This window comes from Apodemus sylvaticus, chromosome 1 (assembly GCF_947179515.1).
Source record: "Apodemus sylvaticus chromosome 1, mApoSyl1.1, whole genome shotgun sequence".
Lineage (NCBI taxonomy): Eukaryota > Metazoa > Chordata > Mammalia > Rodentia > Muridae > Apodemus > Apodemus sylvaticus.
Window position 1 is genome coordinate 58,746,617 of NC_067472.1, and position 20,711 is coordinate 58,767,327.

Here is a 20,711-nt window from a genome sequence, read left to right on the forward strand (position 1 = left end):
GGCCAGTCTGGTCTACAGAGTGAGTTCCAGGACAGCCAGGGCTACACAGAGAAACCCTGTCTCAAAACAAACAAACAAACAAACAAACAAAAACAAAAAACCCTCAAGTTTTGTTTTTACACAAACACAAGTAGCCTGATCCCCGGCCAAGCTTATCTGGGAGTGGGGCAGCACCATGCTGTTCCCTGGGCAGCTTGCACACGTAGGAGTGCAGGTCTGATCCCAGCTAGCTGGCTTCTTGTCAGATCACACCAGCTCTCTGAGCCTTACTTACCTACATAAAGGCAGTCATAACAGCTTTCACAATGTTAAGAATTGAGATCCTGCATGCTCTCATACAGTACCTGCTACAAGAATAAACATTTACAGGCCAGGTGTGATGGCACATGCCTTTAATCCCAGCACTCAGGAGGCAGAGGCAGGCAGACCTCTGAGTTCAAGGCCAGCCTGGTCTACAGAGGAAGTTCCAGGTCAGCCAGGGCTACACAGAGAGACTCTGTTTCCAAAAATGAAACAAAACAAAGAAAAGACAAAAAGAATAAGCACTTGCTGAAAATCACAAGCTCACCCCACTAAGTTCTACCTGTAAAGAATGCACAAGAATCATCATTTGAAAATGAGAAGCCAGTCGGGCAGTGGTGGCGCACGCCTGTAATCCCAGCACTCTGGGAGGCAGAGGCAGGCGGATTTCTGAGTTTGAGGCCAGTCTGGTCTACAGAGTGAGTTCCAGGACAGCCAGGGCTATACAGAGAAACTGTGTCTCAAAAAAACCAAATCCAAAGAAGGAAGGAAGGAAGGAAGGAAGGAAGGAAGGAAGGAAGGAAGGAAGGAAGGAAGGAAGGAAGGAAGGAAGAAAGAAAGAGAAACAAACAAACAAAATGAGATGAGAAGCCGGGTCTTCAGAAGCCATCTGCACTCCACCTCGTCCCTACAGCAGGACCCCTCTGTAGCTTAGGACCCACACCTAGCAAGGAAGTGAGGCTCCTGGGCTGGCTGCCCCTCATTGCAGGAATCAGGTAGGGTAGGGACTGTCACCTGAGGCACACATGGACCTTGGGCAGCTCTGGAAACTCTAATGGGGGGACATGGGGGACTAGGGAGCCCTGGATAGGTCACCTTCCCTTCTGAGTGGTGGAGGCAGAAGTGCTCCTCCTAGACTTCTATGCTTGTACTTTCCAGGAAACTATGAAAGCTGCTACCTCCATTCCCAAGCAGTGCTGCTGGCTCCTTAAGACTCTCCTTGCCCACGGTGTTCTTGAGAACAGTGGAGGTCCTGGGGAGCAAGCAGGGGAGGGAGGCTCAGGGTGTTTATACCTGGGAAGTTAGGTGCTGTGGCTGAGGGCAGAAGGAAAGTGAGCTTCAGGACTAAAACCTTAACTCTCCAGGTCCTGCAGCCCAGAATCGAGATTGGAACCTACTAGTGTGATACACACTGGCAGATGGCATGAGCCTCCAGGTATGATTGTGTGGTTCTCAGGGAGACTGTGGGTGTAAATACTCTTACACAAACCAGGTATGTGGGTGTCTGGAAGCCCTGCTCCTGGATGTTGGCCCTGCCACAGTAAGGAGTATATATTGCTGGCTTCACACTAGCTTTTTAATCAGCTGTCCTCATGCTACCTAACTGGCAGAGATCCTGGCTCAGGAAGGACACTGAGAGACTGTGCCATGTAGTCGGGGGTTCCTGACTAGGACTGACAGCTGCCTGGCTGGGAGCATTGGGAGCTTTGCTCCATCTAAGGGCAGGGTGGAGCCAGTGTCCCAGGCAGACGGCTCCAGTAACCCGCTGGGCTCGCTCTCCCCACCAAGCCTCTCCCCGCAGCCCATAGCATTCCCTCTGGGTTTTTCCCCCTGTACATCTGTCTGTCTGGATAGTCGTAGGCTCTGACTCGGGGCTGTGGTTGTTCTGTGGATCGCCTCTGTGTCAGCCCTCAGATCACCCTCCGGATCACAAGTCTCTTGTCCTAAGCCTGGGCTGCGGAGGAGGGAGCCGCTGGGGAAAGCGGGAGGCGGGGCTCTGGCAGGAGCCTAAGTTGCCCCGCCCTGGGCACGGCCAGGCTCACTATATAAAGACAAGCCACTCGCCACGGTGCGTTGTGCCTCCACCACTGCAGAGCTCCCCTGTTCTTTGCTCACCTGCCCGCCTGCCTAGCCTGGTCCAGTTGCTGCCAACAGCAGGTACCCTTGCCCTACCCCATGGGAGCCAGGGAGCGGGGATGAGTGGGTATGGGCCGGGGACCCTGAGAGCTTGCAGAGCTTAACACTAATCTGACACATTCATGGGAACTCTGGTCACCCCACCACCACCACCACTGTAGGGGCCAAGCCAACACTCCAGTTCCTGGTGTAACCAGGGGTTGGAGGACTCAGAGATGCATGGCTCTTGGGGTCCATGGAACAGAAATTCCTCTTTTCCCTTGAGGGTGGGGATGGGGGTGGGGCAGGGATAGGACAGAGGGTGTATGGGCTCCTTGAAGTCTTAAGGGCTGAAAGTTCAGATAGGAACCAGGTTGCTCTGATCCCTGTTTTATCTCTCTGTCCCCTAGTCTCTCTGCCTCTCTACTTCCAAGATGGTGAGTCTTTTGTGGTCCCTTCCCACAAAGGTCCAAGTCCCTGGATAGAGGGAGGGCAAGGACTGGCACCCAGAAACCTAGCCCCGAGGACTGTCAGCTTACACCCCATAACCAGCTCCACCACTTGACCCCTACCCAGTGTACCAGGCACTCGCCTGTGCCACATTATCCCCAGGAGGTAGGTGCTGTCAGCCCGATATCAGTTCCTCATTCCAATACCACCTATGGAGTGCCACCTGTCTGCTCAGCACTGGTCTGAGTTTGGGGACACAAAGATGAGCCATGAATCCATGACATCAGAGTACTCTCCTAGGAAAGGACAAAGAAGTCAGCCCTGGTGTCCAGAGACGTAAGTGAAGGTCTACGGGCCGACCTCAGATGTCTGGGCCATAGCTTACAGTTCTTGAGCCAACAGATGATTCCCCCAGGCAAGGCAGAACCCATGGGGTGGGAATAAGACAGACACCAGGTAGCCACCAAGCCAGAGAGAGCTAACAACCTGCTCAAAGGCTCAGCCTGTCTCCTGAAAGACAGGCCCAGCTGCCAGACTTGTATAGGCCAAGGCACTGCAAGGAGTAATGTCCCCATTTCTATCATCCTGAGGCTCCCAGCCTCAGAGAGGGGGCAGGGGTGTCGTCTTCCTGTAGACTTCCTGCAAAGGAAATAGTGCCAGAATCCCATATACTTGTAGACATGTTGAACCAGGTGTGGTGACACGTGCTTTTAATCCTGGGCACTCAGGAGTCTGAAGCAAAAGGATTGCCAGTTCAAGGCCACCCTGAGACACATAGCAAACCAACCAACCAACCAACCAACCAACCAGACAAACTAATTAGTTTAGAGAATGCTTGCCTAGCATGGGTTCAATCCCCAGCTCCCTATGAAATCAGACGTAGTGGTACACACCTGTAATCGCACTGCTTGGGAGCGGAATGCCTTGAGTTTGAGGTGAGCCAGATCTAAAACGCAAAACCCTGACTCAAAAAAAAGGAAAGGAAAAGGAAAGAAAGGAACAAACGGAGGGACTGAAGTCGCCAGGCAGTTGGTAGAGTGCGAGCTCAGTTTACAGGAGGCTGAGGCCTATCCCCAGCACCACGTAGACCTGCATGGTGGAACATGCCAGTGATAATCCCAGCACTCAGGAGGTAGATTTGGATTAGAGGTTCAGGGTCATTCTCCACTACACAGAACCCTGTCGCAAAACAAAACACCAATAATAAAAAGGATGCCAGCCCTCACCAAGAGGTGTTACATCGGGGTGATGAGGAGAAAATGAATTCCCCTAACATGTAACAGCAAACTCCATGATGGTAGCTGAATCACTGAGTCCCAGGGAGAACAGGGCCAGACAATGGTTGAAATATTTCAGTTAGGAAACATCTGTGGACCAGTTACTGCGTGTCCGCACTGTGTGCAGCTGGGAGTGCAGTGACAAAGCACAGGCTCCTGTGATCCCAGCTAGGACAGACCCTAGGTGTGATAGGGGTCAGCAGTTCAGTGGGGAGTACGTCCCTTTCCATTCCCTGGCCCAAGACAGCACATTTATCAGTGTACTGTACCTAGCCACAGTTCCACTTGGCAAGCCTTCGCTCCCCTAACTCCTTCCTCTTCTGGCCCTTTGAACTTGACCCAGGCGGGAGGACTGGGAGGCTGGCTTAAACCACTGAGTGATTTAAGATACCCCTTTGCCAATCCTGCCCAAGATGTACTGTTTCTGCCCTCTGCTCAGCTCTGCCTGGACCCACTGGGTACAGAGTGGGACTATCCCCTGGGCTCCAAGGACCTGGATGGGAAGGAAGAACCACGGAAAGGAGGTGCTGGCCTGCCACCCACAGGCTGCTTCCCTGGGCCCTGGCGCCAGGATGTTAGCCTGGATTGCAAGAGTTCCCCGGAAGAGGCTGAGGCTCGGGCCTGGACTGTGTACTACTACGGTCTCCTTCAGAGCTGTCTGCAGCAAGCTGGCCTTCCTGAGACCCAGGATCGCAGCCAGGCACCTCGTACAGGTGCCTCAGGGCTCCGAAAAATGGGTCTCCCAGAGACAGGGGGGGATCTTCAGTTCAGTTGCTTCCCCTTGTCTGTCCAGGCTGGCTCCTCCCCCAGGCTCTGGTTCCATCTACAGGCAAAACCAGAGGGCCTAGGGCAGGCAGGTCTTGTCTCCAAGGACATCAGGTCAGGGCTCCCCACCATGTCCCACCCTACCCATCCTGCTCCCTGGAAATCCACGATATCATTTGCATATTCTGTGGAGCTGAAACTTCTAGAGCGGTGTCTTAGGAGATGCTATGGATGCAGCTGAGCAGTTGCGATCCCAAGATGCCTCCTTGTTTCATAGATCAGGTGGGTCATGAATAATTTTGTGTGGATCAAATGATCTTCAACTAGAATACATGAGAATCACAGACTCGTTCCCATCACACAGACTGGAAAACTGAGGCTTAGAGAAACAGTGGCCTTTCTAAGGTCATGAGCAAATTCCAAACCCAGGTTAGACTCATCCTCCAGTGCCTTCTGGATCAGATGCAGATAAAACAGAGCCAGTCTCAAGGCAGGAATGCCGGGCACCTCCCTTTCATATTCAGCTCCCTCTGTCTTCTTCTCATTTGATCCCTAAGAAGGACCTGGGAGGTCTAAGGGTGAATGAAGGTGGGAATGTGGAGGCAGGGGAAGTGGGCAGAAGGGCAGAGAGCGAAGAACCCTTGGTGAACGCCACAATGTTCTCTTCCCCCAGGCTGCCCTGGGGCAGAGGTGACCTTGTGCATTCTGGGTTCCCCCAGCACCTTCCTATCTCTGTTGCTGGAGGGTGGGGTCCAGAGCCCTGGTGAGTGTGTGTCCTAGTTCCCCACCCTCTCCTACAGAAAGGGCAGCCCTGCCCTTGCCCAGCCACGTCCCAAAATACCCACCAACCTTGGCAACTGCCTGCATTCCACAGGACCAGCTGCCATGCTCTGAGTAGGGGTGGGTTCTGGAAGTCACCGACCCCCACGACACTGAAGCCAGGCCTGGGGGGGTGGCGGCTGGCGGCACTACCAAGCAAGCATTCCCTGGCCACCTTCCTCCCTCTGCCCACAGGAAACATGCTCCTTTGTCTGTCCCCTGCCTGGCTGGTGAAGGCAGCAACTCCAGGCCAAGAGGGTGAGGCAGCCCTGTTGGTCTCCAAGGCCGTGAGCTTCTATCCAGGGGGCCTGACCTTCCTGGATGATTTTGTCCCCCCTCGGCACGCCACCTACTTCCTGGCAGGCCTGGGGCCAGAGTCTGGCCATGGCCAGCAGGCAGCAGAGCTGGCTCGGAATCTCACTTGCCCTACAGGAACCTCTTCAGAGCTGGTGCGGCTGCTGGAGGACCGGCTGCTGATGAGGTGGTTGCTGTCCCAGCAGAGTGGTGTGGCTGTGCCAGCTACCCTGGCTTTCACTTACAGGCCTCCAGGGCTGCTTCGGGGAGGGGATGCCAGCCCTGGACTACGGCTGGTGGAGCTCAGTGGGAAAGAGGGCCAGGAAATACTGGTGAAAGAGGAAGTAGAGGCCTTTGTGCACTCTGAGGCCTTGGGTGATGCCTCACAGGTAACAACAGGACCCCCTCTGCACTGAGGTCTGGGTGGGTCCCCGCAGGAGGGAACCCATGTTATGATTACCAAGTCCTGCTGGGAAATAACCCCAAACTCTTAGCGCTGCCACTGTCCCATCTCTCCTCTCCATATCAGCACCCTGTGCCTTCCTACCTCAGTTTATTCACCGGCACCTGTGGCATGAGCATCCTACCTTTCAGGCACATGAGGTAGTGGTGGTGAGGAAGGTCCTTTCCCTTTTCTGCTGTAGGTGGCTGTGAGGCTCAGTGGCTGGCGCTGGCGGGGACAGCAGGCATTGCCTCTGCACCTGCGGGTAGAGCCATCCACAGTGGTGAACACGGTGCTGGCACTGCTAGAGAAGCTGGAGGAGGAGGAGAGCGTCCTTGTGGAGGCCATGTGCCCACCTGTCCGGCTGCCTTTACCAGGTTCTCGCCTGAGCCAGCCAGAAACTGGGAGCAGAGATGGGCCCCCAGACCACTTCTGGGCTTAGCCTTCTCATGTTCCTCCAGGCAGTCCTGCACCTGGCCCTGAGCTGGCTGTGCGTATCTGTGCAGTGGTGTGTCGGATTCAGGGGGATAGGCCCCTCCTGAGTAAGGTGAGAATGGTTCAGGTGTAGGACACAGTCCTGTCCACCCCAGCTCTGTCTAACCCCTGCTCTGATGAGGGTCTGCCTGGTGCAGAGAGGATATGATTTGGTGGTGGTGGGCTTCTGGTAACTTCCGCAGGGACTCCTAGGGTTGACACTTTTTTTCTTCCTCTTCAACCTTCCTTAACCCTTCTGTATCAGGACCCCTTGTCCTTAATCCTTGTTCCTTGTCTTGGTGGCCTGATTCCTTTCCTAGAATGCTTCTCTTTACAGAAGAAACTAACTCAGGGTCAGTCCCATAGGAAGGTGCCAAGCTGAGGAACCCAGGAAGTCTTGGGGTACCTCTTGGGTACTCAGCAGAACTCTAGGAGAGATGATGAGGGTTTTTCAAGAGACATGCTAAGGCTAGGCAAAACCAGGGTAGCTATAGCAGGTTGGAGCAAACATGCTTAGAATCTTCCGAGCTGGACCTGGAAGCCTGCATAACCCCGAGGGATCTGGGCACCAGATGGCCAGTGAAGCTGAGAGTGATTTGTAAAGTTTAGGTCTTGATGGAAGTAGGGGGTTCTTGAAGTGCAGGGAAGGTGGGGCCTGGATCTTGGCATAGGGAAGAAGCACAGGGGCCAAAGGAGTACTTAGAAGGGTGAGCTTTGGTAGGGCTTCTCCCAGGCCAGCCCCTCTGAACTGCACTGTGGTCAGGTGGTGTGTGGCGTGGGCCGCGGGGATCGACCCGTGCGGCACCACTATACCTTGCCGAGGACACTGGGGGTGGCGCTGGCCCAGTGCGGCCTGGAAGAAGAGGCGCAGGTGGCGCTTCTGGAACAGAGCATCAAAGAAGCAGCTGAAGCCGCGTTGGCCGCAGTGCTGGCCCTGGAGGCTGGACTGAGTGTGGAGCAGCGTGGTGGACGCCAAGTGCACACCGACTTCCTCGGTGAGGATGGGAGGCGCAGCTCGGCCTGGGCAGCTTGGGGACCGGGTAGAGGAAAGCTCATTCCGCGCATTCTCGCCCGGCCCAGGCGTGGACTTCGTTCTCACAGTGGTCGGACGCACGCTGACTCCCGTGGTCCTTAAGCTGAACAGTGGCCGGTGCCTAGAGGCATGCGGCGCGCTTGAGGGGCTGTGGGCCGTGCCACGCCTGAGGCGCTCAGCTGAGGAGGCAGCCGCAGCGCCGCTGGTGGAGACCATGCTGCGGCGCTCAGGGCGCCACCTCATGGACGGCAAGCAGCTGCTGGTGATCGGCGCGGGCGGTGTCAGCAAGAAGTTCGTGTGGGAGGCGGCGCGGGACTACGGACTGAAGGTGGGCGGGACGCGGCCCAAATCGTGTTCTGATTGGTGGGGACGGACTATGAATGGGCGGGACCAGTTCTTCGGACCATAGTGGCTGCTTTCCGGGTGTGTATCTGTGTGTGTGTGTGTCTTGTGTGTGTGTGTGTGTGTGTGTGTGTATCTGTGTGTGTCTGTGTGGTGTGTGTATGTCTCTGTGTATGTGTCTTGTGTGTGTCTGTGTGTGTGTGTATCTGTGTGTGTCTGTGTGGTGTGTGTGTGTGTCTTCCTGGCGAGGGGCTGGCCCTGCTGCTGTGAAAGAGGCTCTGCAGAAAAAACAAAGGAAAACAAGAGGTGGAATACATAGGCTGGAATGGGCAGGAAACTGGCGGTATTTCAGGTCAACAGAGGAGCTTACTTCTCTATTTTATTTTTGACAAAGAGTCTCACTATATAGTCATGATTGACTGGAATTCGCAATGTAGATCAGGCTAGCCTCAAACTCCCAGAGATCTTCCTGCCTCTTCCATCCTACTCTAGAATTAAAGTGTGCACCACCACGCTCAGATTTTTTTTCTTGCTGTTTTAGGGATTGAATTAGGGCCTTGCATACACTATGGAAACAAGTTCTCTCCCTGAGCTAGAGCCCTGGATTTCGTTATTTTTATTTACTTATTTTTAATTGTATGTGAATGGGTATTCTGCCTGCATGTATGTCAGAGGCCAGGAGAGGGCATCAGTCCCCTAGAACCGGAATTACAGGCTGTTGTGAGTTGTCATTTTGGTGCTGAGCATCAAACTTGGTCCTATGGAAGAACAGCCAGGGCGCTTCACTGCTGAGCCATCTCTCCAGCCCCGATTTATTTTACTTTTTAATTTTTATGTGTTTGGGTCTGATGTATGTACAAGTGTGTGCAGGTGTCAGTGGAGTCCAGAAGAGGATGTCATCAGATCACAGTCACATGATGTGGGTCCTCTGCAAAAGCACCAAGTGCTCTTAATGCCTGAGCCATCTCTCCAGCCCTCAGTGCTTTGGGATCTTTGAGATATGTTCTCATATAACTCATGATGGCTTCAGACTCCTTATATAGCAGAAGCTTGCTTTGAATTAATCCTCCTACCTGCACCTCCAGATTCTGGGATTTTAGGAGTGTTATTTTATATTTATATTGTTGTTTATTTTAGCATTTATTGATTTATGCCAGACATAGTCTTACTCTGTGGCTCAAGGTGACCTGAAACTTAATAGGAAAATCAGGATGGCCCTGAACTTTCTGAGATCCTCTTTCCTCTGTCGCCCAAGTACTGGGATTACTCTCCTAAGCTGCCCCTCTGCATGTTTTTCTCCAGACAGATTTTTCACTGTGTAGCCCAGACTTGGCCTTCATAACACAATCCTCCTATCTCAGCCTCCCAGATGATGGAATTACAAGTATGTACCATCGAACCTTGTAGCTGCTAGGTCTTGAACATCTGGGTAAGGAAGAAGTTTAGCTCTGTCTTGGGAGAAAGATCTCTGAAGCTGAATTCTTACAGCTTGGCACATAGGCTCCTCCAGGAGGGCCATGAACATTTTATTGACATTGAGTTAAGGTTATTGTTGGAAGAAGGCAGGCACTCACCTTGTCAGCTCTGGAGTTAGCCAGGTGATAGACATCATTCCCACTGAAACGGGTAAGAAAGCTGAGTCTTTCTCAGACTGGCTCTAGTCCACCACAGTGGCCTCTTTGCCCGTTTTCCACCATGCACAGTCCCTGGGGAATTCTCAACAGCCTTGGCATCCCAATTCCTACCTGATAGTGTGCATGCCAGTTGAAGGACTGACAGACTTCTGATGCCAGTCACCTGACACACAGCCATTTCTCCTCCCTTATCAGTGGATGCTTGTGCCTTGAGTAGCAGCTGCCTTGTATCTCTGTTTACCACGCAAAACACACACTTTGGGGACATGGGGCTCCTCAGGAGTCCTGCACATCATATCACAGTGTTAGAACATGTGGAAGGGGCTGGAGAGATGGCTCAGCGGTTAAGAGCGCTGACTGTTCTTCTGAAGGTCCCGAGTTCAAGTTCCAGCAACCACATGGTGGCTCACAACCCTTAGATAAAGATATCTGACACCCTCTTTTGGTGTGTCTGAACAGCTACAGTATACTTAGATATAACAATAAATAAACCTAAAAAAAAAAAAACAAAGGAACACGTGGAAGGAATGAGAAGCAATGGCTCTTTCCTTGGTCTTCAAGCCCTTCAGGGAAGCTGCTTGTGAGCATACGCCCGCTGGGTACGCCTCCTGCACCCCGCTCCTCTCACCCAACCTGCCCTTTCCTCCTGAAGTTCTTTTCTTCCAACTTCCCTCCCATCCAGGCTGGAGTAGGTGTCTCATCTCTGTATGTTTATTCAAGTCATCAGTAAACACAAATCGAGCCCCTGGTGTCTACCCTGTAGTAAAGCCATCCCGCATCTTCCATGGCCCAGCACCTGCTCACATGGATGTCCTTCCGGTTGTTTCAGCTGCACCTGGTGGAGTCGGACCCCAACCACTTTGCCTCCCAGCTGGTACAGACCTTCATCCACTTCGATGTGACGGAGCACCGCAGGGATGAGGAGAACGCGCGGCTGTTGGCTGAGCTGGTACGGGCGCGGAACCTGAAGCTGGATGGTTGCTTCTCCTTCTGGGATGACTGCTTGGTGCTCACCTCTCTGCTCTGCCGCGAGTTGGGTCTGCCCTGCAGCCCCCCAGCTGCCATGAGCTTGGCCAAGCAGAAGAGCCACACCCAACTACATTTGCTGCGATGCCAGGGCCCACCCTGGCCTCCGGCTTCTCTCCATGCCGTGGCCTGTTGCCCGTTGGAGAGTGAGGCTGATGTGGAGAGAGCCATTTACCAGGTACCCCTGCCGGGTGTGATGAAACTGGAATTTGGGTCAGGAGCAGTAGGCGTGCAGCTGGTGAAGGACGGGCCACAGTGTCATGAGCACTTTTCCCGGATCCTCCAGGACTTGCAGGGTGAGGCTGACCACCCAGGCATTGGGCTGGGCTGGGGCAATGCTATGCTGCTGATGGAGTTTGTGGAGGGCACAGAGCATGATGTGGACCTGGTGGTGTTCGGTGGACGGTTGCTGGCTGCTTTTGTCTCTGATAATGGCCCCACAAGGCTGCCTGGCTTCACAGAGACTGCAGCCTGCATGCCCACTGGGCTAGCACCAGAGCAGGAGGCCCAGATGGTCCAGGCGGCTTTCCGCTGCTGCCTGGGCTGTGGGCTGCTGGATGGGGTTTTCAACGTGGAGCTCAAGATGACCAGGGCTGGGCCGAGGCTCATTGAGATCAACCCTCGCATGGGAGGGTTCTACCTTCGAGACTGGATCCTGGAGCTCTATGGTGTGGATTTGCTTCTGGCTTCTACAATGGTGGCCTGTGGCCTGCAGCCTGCCTTGCCTGCCCATCCTCGTGCCCGTGGCTACCTGGTGGGCATCATGTGCCTGGTGTCCCAGCACCTGCAGATGCTGAGTTCCCCTGGCAGTCGAGAGACTCTGCAGGCCCTCCATGACCGGGGCCAGTTACGACTCAACCTGCTGGAGGAAGCCTTGGTACCTGGCCAGTATGAGGAGCCCTACTGCAATGTGGCTTGTGCTGGGCCTAGCCCTGCTGAGGCCCGTCACCGCCTGTTAGGCATCTGTCAGGGCTTGGGCATCGACAGACCCAATTACCCAGTCGCCCATTTCCTGTCTCATTTCAAATAGCACTAGGGTCAAGGAGCAGCAGGGGTGCAGTGCAGGGAGGAGGGGCTGCAGTGCTGTTTCCCTGCTCCTCTTTCTGTCACTTTGTCCCAAACCTGGTTCAGCACACTCCCATGCCTCAGGTCTATTCCGGAACCATAGAGCCGTTTTGACATCAAAGTCTTCTGGATTCAAGGACCATAAAACAAGTGTCAGGAATTTGCTGGGTCCTCTGGCTTTCCAGAAAGCCTCCATCTAGCCCTAGGTATCCCCAGGACTCTAGCCTTTAAAGAACTAACAGATAGCAGCTTCACCACAATGTCAGTGTCCAGCCCAGACGGGAGTGGGCGAAACCCAGGCCCCTCCTCCTTTACTCCTCCAACCCTCCCAGTAGGTCTCTTCCTGTCACTTTTGTAGGAAAGAGCCTCCACTAACCCCTAGCCTTGGACAAAGGCCATGAAATCTGAGATTAGCACACCAGTCTTTATGCAAAATCCTGGACAGTTGTAGAGCCTGCTGAAAATGTCTGGCAGTGCTTTTACTGTGTCTGTTGACCTGAGCTGTAAAAGCAAGCATCTGTGATCAGCACTGGGAGTAGCCATTTCCCTTCACATTTTCAGGCAGACCCTCGTCCCCCATGCTACAATGAGGAAGCAGGCTCAGAGAGAAAAAATGCCTCCAAGGTCTTATTACAGTGGATGTGGACAGAATGCAAAGGCCGGCCTTCTCTGTTTACTGTTTGACATGCTCAGTCAGCCTCCAGGTCCTCTCTACTTTCTTAACCGTTGAACCATCTGTCCAGCCCTCCTCTCTTTCTGTCTTCATTTATAAGCAGCATTCAGACTTCTGCACACCTCACTCCCATATGCCACACGTGTTCTTTACCAGCTTTGTTGCTTTGGCCTCTGGCCTACCTAACTAGCTTGGCTCTGAGATTTCTGTGTGCATACTTTTCCTCATTCTAGGAAGCTAGCTATCCTGAAAACACCTGTCTCTGCCCAGCAGGGAGCCATGGACAGCTCCTGAAACATGCGGACCCAAATAAAGACTTGTAAACTAGTCAAGTATCTGGAATCCAGTTTGTTTTAGATAGCAGCCCCCCCCCCTTCAGGTTCAGTAGGTGGGGAGCTGGGAAGTGGGAGGGAGGGGTGGAAAAGCACCCTATCGGCTGGGCCCCAGGGTTGACCTTTGCCAGGGGCTTACCTTATACCTACATGTATGTTTGAGGATTTTTTTTTTTAATTACAATCCTAGGTCACATTCAGGCAGTAATTCCTCCGCTGACCTGGATACCTCTAAAGTTTGCTCATCTGAGTTCACACCCTGTGTCCCAGTGGGCATTCCCTGCGCAATGGAAAGAGTATCCAGGCTCCAATCAAAATGCACAGGCTTAGTTTGGGCTAGAACCCAAGCAGTCAGGCTTGTGTGGCAAGTGATTTTACCCCCGAACCATGTTGCCAGTTCTCATCCGTCCTTTCAACCATATTCTATTAAAATATCTATTCTGAACTAGGCAGCGCGAATACTCAGTATGTTTAAATTAGCAAATTCCATATTTAGGTGTGCTGAGCCCTTCAGAACAGGAGCCTTGTAACAAAACCCAGAAAATGTCAGACCTCCAGGGTCTATGAGCTTCAGGGAGGTTGTAAGGAGTGTCCCTAATACAACTGAACAGACATAATTTTTCTTTCTGGGCAGCTCACAGCTCTAAGAAGGGCTAAGGAATTGCCATTTAAAAAACGTTCAAGCACCTGTACTTCTGCCCATTAAATCTTGAACTTGCCCCAGAGTCAAAATGGGAGCTTCTGTGCTCGCAGCTCAGGTCGAGAGCTGGCCCAGGAGAAACCGACAAGGAAGATGGTCTAGTAAAGCCTATTCATAAGGCTGCAGGATGGGTTGCCCAGATCTCTGGAACTACGATTCCCGAGAGGCTTTCCGACAGGCGCCATCTTTTCTACCCACCCGACTTGAGAGTGGCTGCAGCTAGCCTGCGTCATCAAAGCGCGCGGCTGCTGTCGGAGAGATGGCGTAAGCCCAAGCCTGGGGCTGTCAGTCAGAGCTCCGCCTGGTCCGGGCCAAGGGTCCCGCGGGACCGGCGGGGCCATGGCGGCCGTGTTTGATTTAGACTTGGAGACCGAGGAAGGGAGCGAGGGCGAGGGAGAACCGGAGTTCAGCCCTGCGGTGAGTGTTTCCCTCCGGGCGCGACCAGACCCAGGTATCCCCCTGGTTAACCAAAGCCCTGGCGCTCCCTACTTTGAATGGTTTGTGACCCCTACAAACCCAGATCCAGCCCCAATCCCAACTCCAGTCCCTGGACCCGATCTTCCCTTTTTCTATCCTTGGTCTCTCCTCAACCTTTCCCCATCCCTGCTGCTGTCTTCCTATCTTTCATTCTCTCCCCTGGGCCAAGCAGTTCAGCCTAGCCTGGGAGGGGATATTTTGACACTTTCCATGGCTCTTATCACTTGGTTTCTCACAGGACGTGTGTCCCCTTGGCGAGTTAAGGGCTGCTGGCCTGGAGTGAGTGAGGGACTTGTTTGGGGGATGGGGGCATGGAGTAGGGGATGGGACTTGGGTACTCTAGAGTCTTTCCCTCATTAATTTATTATGCCTTTAGGACAGTGGGACACTATGAGGAAGTGGAGCTGACAGAGAGCAGCGTGAACCCGGGTCCTGAGCGCATCGGACCCCACTGCTTTGAGTTACTGAGTGTACTGGGCAAGGGGGGCTATGGCAAGGTACTAGCATCCCTTTCCCACTTGGTGACCTCAGCTCTGGCCTGAGACTGCATACCAGCCTTCACACCCAATAAACTTGTAAATCTACTGAATCTTTGATGGGATTCAGAGCTGAAAACCTGAGGGAGGGAAGGGCAGATCCTTTCAAAATCTGATGGAGATCTTCACTGGTCCACCTTTAAGCTGAGCTTGGACCTTTTGGTCCCAATACTAGAGCTTTAGGGTGGGGCTCCTTGAAGATGGGATGTGGTCAGGGAAGTTAATCCTGTCTCCCCTGCCCTACAGGTGTTCCAGGTGAGAAAAGTGCAAGGCACCAACTTGGGCAAAATATATGCCATGAAAGTCTTGAGGAAGGTGAGTCATTTGCTCAGCCAGCAAAGACAGAGTAGCTGCTGTCCCCAGCAACCTGTGCCAGGTCTTGGAAAGACAGCTGGAAACATGATGAAGAACGTCCTTATCTTGGCACTTTCTGACTTAGTATCTATTGTCTGTTACTATTCCATATATACTATTCCATATATACTATTTTGGAATAATTCTTAAATAGAAGCAACTTGCCTGCTAGATCACATGTGACAAGTTTTGATTGGCAGGACTCATGAGGGCCAGCAGTGCTGTTGGCATTCTGTGAATAGAAGCCAAGGATGCAGCTCAGCAGGAACCCACAACAAAGAATTGTCTAGTTCAGTGTGTCAGTAGTGTCAAGTTTTCTTGAACTTGGTAGGATACACAGGTAGTCTCAGGACTTGGAGGGGTAAAGCAGGAGGATCGGAGTGGTGGTGGCCACCCTGGGCTACGTAATGATACCTTGTCTCAACAAAACAAACAAAGAAGTATCAAGGGTGAGAAAATGAGAGGATAAACCTGTTCCAGAAAAGTTTACTACTTTTTGTTTGTTTGAGACAGGGTTTCTCTGTGTAGCCCTGACTGTCCTGGAACTCACTCTGTAGACCAGGCTGGCCTCAAACTCAGAAATCCCGCCTGCCGCTGCCTCCCAAATGCTGGGATGAAAGGTGTGCGCCACCACCGCCTGGCTAAGCTTACTGCTTTTACTCTCAGTTACTGTCAGGAGACAAGGTCTCACTGAGCCTGGGGCAAGGCTGGTGGCTAGCAAGCCTAGTGATCATCCTTCTGTGTCTACCTCCCACAGTGTGGGGGTGGGGGGGAAGGGGGAAGGGTGGGAGGTGGGGGGGTGGTACAGGCACACACAGCCGTCCTTGGCTTTTTATATTGGTACTGGAGATTTGAACTCAGCTCTTTATGAGTGTGCGCATTTAACCTCTGAGTCTAGTGCCCAGTCCTCCCATTGTCCTTGTCATGATCAGATCTGTGGAGGGCAGATTGAAGAAGCTTCTAGAAAAGGGGCTTGTTGTGATACTGTTCCACCCTTGGTATCGGGACTCTTTGGGTTGGCCACTGGTAGGATGACTGATATCACTGCACAGCCATGGTCTGTACAGACCTAGAGTCTAGACACTTACATACCCAAGGTGTGTTTCAATGTTTATTTGAAACAAGAGTCATGACTTCCTTGTACTAGAACACTAGCTCCTCCTTTGTATAGTTGACTATCGAGGTTGAGCGCTCTGCGACAATAAATCAGCAGAGCAAAAAGGTAGGCACTCTGGTTGCCTCACCTTCCAACAAACTCCTGCATCTCTAGGCCAAGATTGTATGCAGTGCCAAGGACACAGCACATACCCGGGCTGAGCGGAACATTCTAGAATCTGTGAAGCATCCCTTCATTGTAGAACTGGCCTATGCTTTCCAGACAGGTGGCAAACTCTACCTCATCCTGGAGTGCCTCAGTGGTAGGTGTGTGGGCTAGGCCGAGCAGTGTGTGGCAGGGAGCCAGCACGGGAAAACTGGGTGGGGACTTAGGGAATCCTGAGAGGCATGAACTTGGAGGATGGCTAGGAGGCTCACACACCATACCTGGCCATGTGTCCATCTGTCTGTCTCTCCATTTGTTCATTCATTCAGCAAACATCCATCCAGTGCCTAGTGTTTATGGGGTGGGTGGGGCTGGTGGGAGTTTGTATAGATGTCATGTTCAGAGAGAATGTCATCCACTTTTGCTACCTTTCCTGCCTGTCCCCTGTGTGCCAGGCGCCCAGTCAGGTCTCACCGAGCTGTATCCTTCTTCTTGGACATTTCATGGGTGGTTACTGTTTTTATAAGGTTTATTTGTTGTTATTGTTGTAGGTTTTGTTTTTGTTTTTGTTTTTTTGAGACAAGGTCTGCTTATGTAGCCCTGGCCTGCCTGGAACTTATTATATTATATAGACCGTGCTGGCCTTGAACTCAGGAGATTAAGTGCTGGGATTTAAGGCTTGTGCTACACACTTTGTTTTGTCTTTTTGAGGCAGGATCTCACTCTATAGCGTTGGCTGGCCTGGAACTCACTACATAGAACTCAGATATTCCCTGCCCCTGTCTGGGATTAAAAGCATGTGCCACTACACCCAGCAGGTCCACTTCTAAACCAGCTTCCCTGGGTTCTTGGATCATTTCCACTAACTGCAAAGGCCATCTTCCTAGAGCATGTATCGCTAAACACCCAAACAAAGCCTTGGTCTTTTTGCTCATGCCACTGCTCACCAAGAGTGATTGAGACCCATTCCTTCTACCTGTCTCCCCAGTACCAGCTGGGCCCTACAGCCTCTTCCTGCATGCTTGGCACCCCTTTCCACTCTATCAGGACACAGAGTCACACCTTCACTGCCCTTTTTCCATCACTGTATTGAGATTAGCTTCCTCTGTCCTCTATCGTGAGGCTCTGTGAAGTTCCCAGAGCTATGACTTGTGCCTGGCATCCTAGAGCAGTGTCCACATGTCTGTCTTCCCATTAGACTGAGCATCCTGAGGGCAATGGCTGGGTCTCCTCAACTCTGCCCCAGCTTCACGCAGCACAGGGCCAGGCACCGAGTGAGTAGGCGACGGTAGATGTTTGCTGATTGAATTGAGTCCCCACGGCAGCTCTGGGAGGCAGGTAGGGTGGGATCAACAAGTCCCATTTTTCTCTAGAAGAAACTGATGCTCAGACAGTATTGAGGCTGGGCCCGAGTGCACAGCTGCTGATGTACTTATGTCACAGGTGGCGAGCTCTTCACACATCTTGAGCGAGAAGGCATCTTCCTGGAAGACACAGCCTGGTGGGTGTCTGGGGGTGCTTGTCCTTGCCTTCACCCCAGCCCTTGCCCTGCCTTTACCTTGTCCTGTCTCTGCAGCTTCTACCTGGCAGAGATCACACTAGCCCTGGGACATCTCCATTCCCAAGGCATCATCTACCGGGACCTCAAGCCTGAGAACATCATGCTCAACAGCCAAGGTGAGAGTGTTGCATGCATGCCCAGGCATTACACCCTTTGTCTTGCCAGGGTCTTCAGGGCAGGACCGAGAGCCCCAAGTAGGCCCGGCCATATGTCATCCCAGGGCATCTCTTTCAACATTCTTCCTCAGGCCACATCAAACTGACAGATTTTGGACTCTGCAAAGAGTCCATTCATGAGGGTGCTGTCACTCACACCTTCTGCGGCACCATCGAGTACATGTGAGTAGCACCTGGCTGGCCAGCGTCTGGGAGAATACCCGGAGAGGGCCTGCCCTTAACTGATAACTCCACCCGCCTCCCAGGGCTCCAGAGATCCTAGTGCGCATTGGTCACAACCGGGCAGTGGACTGGTGGAGCCTGGGAGCCCTGATGTATGACATGCTCACTGGATCGGCAAGTCCAGCTTCCTTGGGAGCAGGGTGGGTGTTGGGGAAATCCCTTCCCAGTTGGGGCAGGATTGGGTGGGAGGACCCCTAGGCTGCCCTCACCTTCTGCCTTCTCCAGCCGCCCTTCACCGCAGAGAACCGGAAGAAAACTATGGATAAAATCATTAAAGGGAAGCTGGTGCTGCCCCCCTACCTCACCCCGGATGCCCGGGACCTTGCCAAAAAGGTGGGACTTCTTCTCATCCAGGGACATGTTTCCATCTCTTCCCCTAAGCCCTGTCAGCAAGTCTGCACATATGTTGACTGCACATATGATGACCAGGCCATCCCCCAACCCTGCCTGCCCGTGCAATTTGTCTCTGGGAATGACAGAAACATTGGCTTTGGATTTGAAGCCCTGAGTTTAGGCCTGGGTTCTGAGAGCCTGACCACTGGCCCTGAGCAGGACTGGATTTGTGTCCTTATCAGCAGGGTGTTCCTGTGAGTGAGCCCTGTTCCATAAGAAAGGCCAGGACCAGCCTGGTAAGGGAAGGGTAAAGCCATCAAGGCTTCATGAAGAGGGCACTGTTGACCCAACTCACTGTTGAGCACTGTTGAGGGGTTCAGTGGGCAGAGGCCATGTTCTAGGTCTTATACCCCATTTCTGCTCGCCTTCTCCCCACTCTGGAGGCTGGGCACACACCATCAACTCCTTCCCCCTTACCTCACCCTCGTGCAGTTTCTGAAGCGGAATCCCAGTCAGCGGATTGGGGGTGGCCCAGGGGACGCTGCTGATGTGCAGGTGAGTCTGGGTTTGTCACAAGGAAGTGGGGCCAGAGGATGAAGTGGACTATAGCAGGGAGCTCGGCAAGGTGAGTAACTGACATTTTCCTGGGCACCCTCTACCCTCAGAGGCACCCCTTTTTCCGGCACATCAATTGGGATGACCTCTTGGCTCGCCGCGTGGACCCTCCCTTCAGGCCGAGTCTGGTGAGTATATGGCGGTCTTTTTGGCCAGGTGGCATGTGGAGGTTCTGCCCTTTGGATTCCTTTAATCCCCACATGGGTCTCCCACAGCAGTCGGAGGAGGACGTGAGCCAGTTTGATGCACGATTCACACGGCAGACACCAGTAGACAGTCCAGATGACACTGCCCTCAGTGAGAGTGCCAACCAAGCCTTCCTGGTGAGGGCCTGGGGGTTATGGGGACCAGAACCAAGGATTGTAGATAGGGATTGGAGATGCCAGCATCACCTGGCCTGGCCTCTCCCCACAGGGCTTCACATACGTGGCACCTTCAGTCCTGGACAGCATCAAAGAGGGTTTCTCCTTCCAGCCCAAGCTGCGTTCCCCCAGACGCCTTAACAGCAGTCCCCGCACCCCCATCAGGTACCCAGGACCAGGGCAGGCATGTGGCTGGGCCAGGGGTCCCTAGGGCAGGCATGTGGCTGGGCCAGGGGTCCCTAGGACAGGCATGTGGCTGGGCCAGGGGTCCCTAGGACAGGCATGTGACTGGGGCAGAGGTCCCTAGGACAGGCATGTGGCTGGGCCAGGGGTCCGTAGGACAGGCATGTGACTGGGCCAGGGGTCCCTAGGACAGGCATGTGACTGGGCCAGGGGTCCCTAGGACAGGCATGTGACTGGGCCAGGGGTCCCTAGGACAGGCATGTGACCGGGCCAGGGGTCCCTAGGACAGGCATGTGGCTGGGCCAGGGGTCCCTAGGACAGGCATGTGACTGGGCCAGGGGTCCCTAGGACAGGCATGTGACTGGGCCAGGGGTCCCTAGGACAGGCATGTGGCTGGGCCAGGGGTCCCTAGGAAAGGCATGTGGCAGGGGCAGGGGTCCCTAGGGCAGGCATGTGGCTGGGCCAGGGGTCCCTAGGGCAGGCATGTGGCTGGGCCAGGGGTCCCTAGCACAGACAGTACCTGTGGGCTGCTCTGCCCAAGCTTTTCCTTAGTTAAGGCTAGCCTCATTCTCCTGCTCATTGTAGGACCCTAGTCCCTGCACATCTGTAACAAGCTGCTCAAGTGGTAGTGTGTGGACCCACAACTCATGTGCCCAAGGAGATAAAGAGCCTAACTTCCCTCACTGCTGCCAGTCAGTATTCCTGACTGAGCCCAGAAGGCTGACTGGAGCCTGGTTTCTCTTGCAGTCCGCTCAAGTTCTCTCCCTTTGAGGGGTTCCGGCCCAGTCCTGGCCCACCGGAGCCCATGGAGCCATCTCTACCTCCACTCCTGCCACCACCACCATCACCACCACCCACAAGCACTGCCCCTCTTCCCATCCGTCCCCCCTCAGGAACCAAGAAGTCCAAGAAGGGACGGGGCCGCCCAGGGCGTTAGGAGAGTAGAGGAAGAGAGAGGGCAGCTGTGAGAACCCGGCTGGCTCCGACCTGTGGATATTCAGGAGATGAGAGTGTGTCTTGTGTGTGGGAGGGTAAGCCTTACAATCATGTACACAGAGGGCTGCAGGCTGCAGGCACTGGCGGTGGTTCCCAACCCCCATCCATCAGAAGGGACTTGGCCTGTCCTGTGGACATATGCCCTTGCAGAAGTAAAGGACTGAATCATGGCA

General features: G+C 53.6%; 2 protein-coding genes across 6 annotated transcripts; both read left to right on the forward strand.

Annotated features, from left to right (window-relative positions):
• Positions 1-2,090: 2,090 nt before the first annotated feature.
• Positions 2,091-12,757, forward strand: Carns1 (carnosine synthase 1). Of its 2 annotated transcripts, XM_052193584.1 has the most exons (10): positions 2,091-2,178; positions 2,547-2,573; positions 4,303-4,576; positions 5,302-5,391; positions 5,643-6,130; positions 6,386-6,560; positions 6,645-6,730; positions 7,421-7,652; positions 7,738-8,018; positions 10,496-12,757. In XM_052193584.1, exons 2-10 carry the CDS (start codon positions 2,571-2,573, stop codon positions 11,720-11,722), a joined length of 2,856 nt encoding a protein of 951 aa, XP_052049544.1. In that variant the 5' UTR covers positions 2,091-2,178; positions 2,547-2,570; the 3' UTR covers positions 11,723-12,757. The 2 variants fall into 2 exon arrangements, with proteins under 2 accessions (XP_052049544.1, XP_052049548.1); XM_052193588.1 differs by lacking the exons at positions 2,091-2,178; positions 2,547-2,573; positions 4,303-4,576 and adding an exon at positions 4,767-4,910.
• A 949-nt stretch (positions 12,758-13,706) lies between these two features.
• On the forward strand, positions 13,707-20,708 carry Rps6kb2 (ribosomal protein S6 kinase B2). 4 transcript variants are annotated; one of them, XM_052193611.1, is made up of 16 exons: positions 13,707-13,879; positions 14,178-14,218; positions 14,316-14,436; positions 14,722-14,790; positions 16,100-16,247; positions 17,534-17,591; positions 17,667-17,767; positions 17,899-17,989; positions 18,073-18,163; positions 18,275-18,382; positions 18,625-18,678; positions 18,875-18,937; positions 19,048-19,125; positions 19,213-19,320; positions 19,412-19,524; positions 20,290-20,708. In XM_052193611.1, exons 1-16 carry the CDS (start codon positions 13,802-13,804, stop codon positions 20,477-20,479), a joined length of 1,512 nt encoding a protein of 503 aa, XP_052049571.1. In that variant the 5' UTR covers positions 13,707-13,801; the 3' UTR covers positions 20,480-20,708. The 4 variants fall into 4 exon arrangements, with proteins under 4 accessions (XP_052049571.1, XP_052049585.1, XP_052049575.1 ...); XM_052193625.1 differs by having other exon boundaries at positions 19,216-19,320; XM_052193615.1 differs by having other exon boundaries at positions 18,628-18,678.
• Positions 20,709-20,711: the final 3 nt, after the last annotated feature.